This window comes from Pundamilia nyererei, unplaced genomic scaffold (assembly GCF_000239375.1).
Source record: "Pundamilia nyererei isolate P.nyererei 1_Seehausen unplaced genomic scaffold, PunNye1.0 scaffold00115, whole genome shotgun sequence".
Taxonomy (NCBI): domain Eukaryota; kingdom Metazoa; phylum Chordata; class Actinopteri; order Cichliformes; family Cichlidae; genus Pundamilia; species Pundamilia nyererei.
The window spans coordinates 1,133,197-1,137,938 of NW_005187516.1; the positions used below are offsets into that span (position 1 = coordinate 1,133,197).

Sequence of the window (4,742 nt, forward strand, 5' to 3'; positions counted from 1 at the left end):
GTGTGTGCGTGTGTGTATTCTAATAAAATGGATCAGTCAATCAAACAATGCCCTATCCTATTGTATGATGTGTCATTATGTGGGATTAAAGATAAAATTATGAGAGGGAAATAGTTCTGTTTTTGCTTGGTAAAATAATTTACACAAAAAGAATTTAATTTAATTTAATTTAATTTAATTTAATTTAATTTAATTTAATTTAATTTAATTTAATTTAATGCGTTGCCAGTTTACATACACATGATTAAAGACAATGATTGAACGTCAATGGCTGTCATTTTTGTGCCACACAGGCTTCCGTAGTAGCAGGAAGCAGTTCCGTCGTCTTTTGAGACCTTTCGTGGTCCTGTTTTCAGCTAATTTTTGAAAGGAAATAAGAGCTTTTGCTGAGGTAAGTGCTTAACTCCTGCTTTTTGAATACTGCCGGGTTAACTGTAACGCGTAAGCTCTGTAGCGAAGGAAACAGCTAGTGTTAGCTGCCAGCTAACACTAGCTGTAGCAGGATGGAGCAAACCATTGAGGAGACTCAGTGTGGAGCTGGTCCACTCCAAAAGTATTGACACTATAGACACGGCAAAAGTCATAGGCATAATTTAACTTGAAACCAGAGTTAAAAAAAATCACTGTCCACTGTTCCGTCATTTTGGATGATAAAACAAGCTAATGTTTTTGTTACATCTAATGTGCTTTGTTTGTGTTGTTTTCTTTCTGTGGCACATGTCACAGTGTGTCAAGATTTAAACAAAAGTCTCCAACATCTTAACAGCCCACCATGCAGTGTTGTTTAAAGCCTACAGAGCCACTGTTACTTCATGAATTAAAACCGTTTAATACTTTCTCAGATGGAAGAGATACAGCCTTGTTACCATGGACTTTTCATTAATACACTTCACTTCTGATCATCATATTTAACGTCTTTCACATTGTTTATGTGCCTCTGTCAGGTTACAGATGGGTGACATCCGTCAGTCATTGCTGCCTCGGGATGTGCTGAGTGCAGCCAAGGAGCTGCTGTACCACCTGGACATTTACATCTGTAACCTGGTGCAGTCTGGGAGGCAGCCTCCTCAGGTTGACTCAAAAACCCTGGAGCTGGTTGAGGAGTTCATTCTACATGCACCCAAAGATAGAAACACCCCAGCCAGGGTAAACTGGGACCCCAGAATGCTTAAGCACCAATGTATAATATGTAAACACACAAAAGAAATCAGTCAATAACTCAAGTGTGTTTTTTTGTTTTGTTTTTTCTTTCAGAGAATGAGTGCTCTTCAGGAGCTCCAGCTGTTGGAGATCATGTGCAGCTGTTTTCAGGAGCAGAGTCGTGATGCTGTCCGTCAACTTATGTTTGCTGCCCTTTTTAATCTCCAAGGCAACCAGGCAGATGAAAGCCGCATGGCACTGCTGGGCAAATTGGTCTCCATGGCTATCGCTGTGGGCAGGGTTCCTATCCTGGAATGTGCTGCTACCTGGTTGCAGGTGAGGACTCAATCACAGAGTCCTGTGTTGTTAGTAGTGAAATCATGAGGTCAGGGAGAAATGACAAAAAAACACATCCACAACTGTTCTTACACTAGACTTTGATACCTGACAGGGGACGTTGTTGCATCTGGACGATGTATTGCTTCAATGATAGTGCCATGTGTAATTTGACCAGTTTCACCAGCCCTTATCACAGTTGGAACTTTGATGCTTTAAGGTCGATATTTTTCTCCTGACACTGTCTGGACCTGATGTGTCAAGAAAGGACTGCATGTATGTGTCCCTGTACTTTGGATGTACTAATTGTAGGCTTCTGATTATGTTTGTGCTGTGCAGAGAACCCATCGTGTGTACTGCGTACGCTTGGCGCAGGTGCTGGTAGATGATTATTGCAGTATGGTCCCAGGCTCTGTGCCCACCCTGCAGAATATCCACAGTGCAAGCCCACGCTTCTGCTGCCAGTTCATCACTGCTGTCACCACTCTCTATGACTTCACTTCAGGTAAAAAAAAAAAAAAATGCATGTAAAAACATGGAAACTGTTTGAAAAAAGACTGACACGCCTGTGTTCGTTGGGGGAACATCTGATATTTAACACTTTTGTGTGTTTTCAGAGGAGCTCACCCCCCCACTCGAACTCCTCCAGATGATAGTATCGTGGATCCAAGATGATCCTCATCTAGTCCTGATCACCTTCCTGAACTCGCCCATTTCCGGCAGCCAACCGATCACCTCGCTCGATGTCACACCGTTAGGGGGTTTGGTGCGCTGGTGCATAAAAGCACCGCTGGTCTATAGGAGAGACAAGAAGCAGGCGCTGACCAATGGAAGCTCTGAGAATGAGCCAGAAGTAGGGCCTCTCTTCTCTGCACTCCATTTAAGTGTCCTACAGGTTTGTGTTTGTGTTCAGATCCATTCAGTAAAAGACACATTGTACACGTAAACCCTTGTAACGTCCACAGAGAAGGTCATTAGCCATCTCCTGCTTCTTCCTTATTTAGGTCTTAATGCTTTTGCCCAACATACTCAACGAGAAGGGGCTTTTTGGTCGCCTGGCACTGCTTCAGATGGAGTCCTTGGCTGCTCTGACATCCGATCTTTCCCGACTTTTGGACCAGGCTGACAAACACACGCACACGTCGTCCGCTGATACACTTGCACTGTCCCAGCTGGCCCTCGACCGGCTGGCCCAAGCCCTGCAGGTGGCCATGGCCAGCGGAGCCCTGCTCTGCTCAAGAGGTAACAGTGTGGAAAAAGGGTGTCGTGAGTGCCTGTACATTGTTGTGCCTGAGACTGGAAATTAATGTAATATTCAGCTATTCAGATCCAGCTCCATGTATGGCTTCTAAGTTCATTTTCTAAAAGAAACAAAATGACAACAAAAAAACACAGCTGTAGTTACAGTTAAGTATGCCATGAACTCATCTGTATATTATTCTAAGCAAGTATTCTAGAGTCAAATATGTGGCCACCTGTATGACAGCTAAAGCTTCGTCCAAACTGGGTCATGTCATCACGTCATGTGATAATGATCCCAAATAAAGCAGCAAATCTACAACAGAGTGACTGAAAAACAAAAAAAATTAGACTGTTACAACATCTCAGTCAGAGTCCAAATGTCAATCTGAGTGAAATGTTGAAGAATGAGCCAAAATTCTTCCACAACAATGTGAGAAACTGTTGAAGTCATACAGAAAATTATTACTTTGAGTTATTGCTGCTGAATGTGTTTCCAAAAGCTGTTGGATCATGTCTTGTACTTAGTTTTTCACAGGACTGAGTAAAGTCCTGTGAATCTTTCTCCTTCCTAGTAGATGGGTACATAAACTTGTCCCACATGTTGCAATTACTGCTTTATTTTTTCTCTTATCTTTTAAGTTAAAGACCTAAAAAGATTGAGTGCATTAGTATTTAAAGGCAAACTGATTTTTAAAATGTCACCTTGAAAATTGAGGAACTTTAACAAATGTTATATATGAAGGAGCTTTTAGAAAAGAATTTAGTAGCTAGGTAACCAGTTGTACTTTGTCTTAGCACACTGTCTTTTCAAACATAATGTTGTCTTCACAGAGGACCTGAGGGCCATCTGTTCCCGACTCCCCCACAACAAGTAAGATCCAAGAGTTTGTTGTTTAGTACATCATTTCCCTTCACAATGTGATATTTGCACAGTGTTGTCGCCTACACTGTGCTTCAGCTTCAGGGTTTATTTGTTTTCGGTTTTTTTTAAACAAAATTACATAAATGTACCATCTTATAACCAGCACCCTAGACTATATAGGAAGCTGGTTAAGGACTGAAGTTTAGGTGTTGAAGTGAAATCGAACAAACTTCCCCATTGGAAGAAATGTTACCGCTAAAGCCATTTTATTTAAACAATGCAGTATCTGTGCCTTTAATTTGATTACAGATTTAATTCCTGTGATTTTGGTTTTGTGTTGGCTTCTCATCTCATCTCAGTCTCATCTTTTTGTGTATTTGTGTTTCCAGTCTGCTCCAGTTGGTGCTGTTTGGCCCGGTGATGTACTACAACAACATCCACACATCTCCGCTGGCCTATAGTCCGCACGCCGCTCATTCACCCATCGCCCCGCTCCCCGCACTCCCCACACACCGCGCACACACCCCGCACGCGCCACTTGCCCCACACCCTTCCTCTCACCCTCAGTACCCAGCTCAGCCCTTTATGACAGGGATGCCGTTCCCCTTCCGACCCAGCCACTGAGAGAAAAATCCCTCAAACCACTGGCAGATGTGCATGTGGACATTTGGTAGTATGAAGTGAGTGTTTGTGTGCGTGGATTAATATGTGTGTTTGTGTAACTAGGGTTTATTGTCTGATGTTATTAGCACATTTGCTTCTGAGAAAGTCTGTGAGGCTTACATGTTTGTCCAATAAATATTTTTTTACTTCCATCATGGTGGTGTTCTTTTTACCAACTATTTGTGGTCACTGTTGTCCTGTTTCCAGCAGGAAACGCTGAGCTTGTATTTCCAGGTGGACAGTTAGAAACTGAATCATCATTACAGGCATTAACCAAACCACCTGTTAAAACATGACGTGACATGTGCAAGTGCAGGCATAGAGGCAACTTGACTCAGAGTGTGGACAAATGAGTAAAGGTAGACTGTTCGGCGTGTCCCAAACTCAATGTGCTTCATTACATAACTTGGAGATGTCAAGAGTTTTTGGAGCCCTGCCCTGTGTGCATAAGTTCGCCCCTGTTGCGGGGCAGATAGCATATCATTGAACTGCAGCACCT

At 42.7% G+C, this 4,742-nt stretch overlaps 1 protein-coding gene across 1 annotated transcript; it reads left to right on the top strand.

Moving 5' to 3' along the window:
- The first annotated feature begins 253 nt into the window (after nt 1-253).
- ints15 (integrator complex subunit 15) lies at nt 254-4,395 on the top strand. Its single transcript, XM_005741951.1, has 8 exons — nt 254-391; nt 945-1,146; nt 1,255-1,476; nt 1,816-1,981; nt 2,094-2,371; nt 2,481-2,718; nt 3,550-3,589; nt 3,970-4,395. The coding sequence occupies exons 2-8, from the start codon at nt 952-954 to the stop codon at nt 4,202-4,204; spliced, it is 1,374 nt and encodes a 457-aa protein (XP_005742008.1). The 5' UTR covers nt 254-391; nt 945-951; the 3' UTR covers nt 4,205-4,395.
- The last annotated feature ends 347 nt before the right edge of the window (nt 4,396-4,742 follow it).

Excerpts from the sequence above, each read along its gene's own strand:
- ints15 (XM_005741951.1), top strand. The coding sequence starts at position 952 with ATGGGTGACATCCGTCAGTCATTGCTGCCTCGGGATGTGCTGAGTGCA. Across the intron at positions 1,477-1,815 it reads GTGCTGCTACCTGGTTGCAG|AGAACCCATCGTGTGTACTG; the intron begins GTGAGGACTCAA and ends TGTGCTGTGCAG. Across the intron at positions 3,590-3,969 it reads TCCCGACTCCCCCACAACAA|TCTGCTCCAGTTGGTGCTGT; the intron begins GTAAGATCCAAG and ends TTGTGTTTCCAG.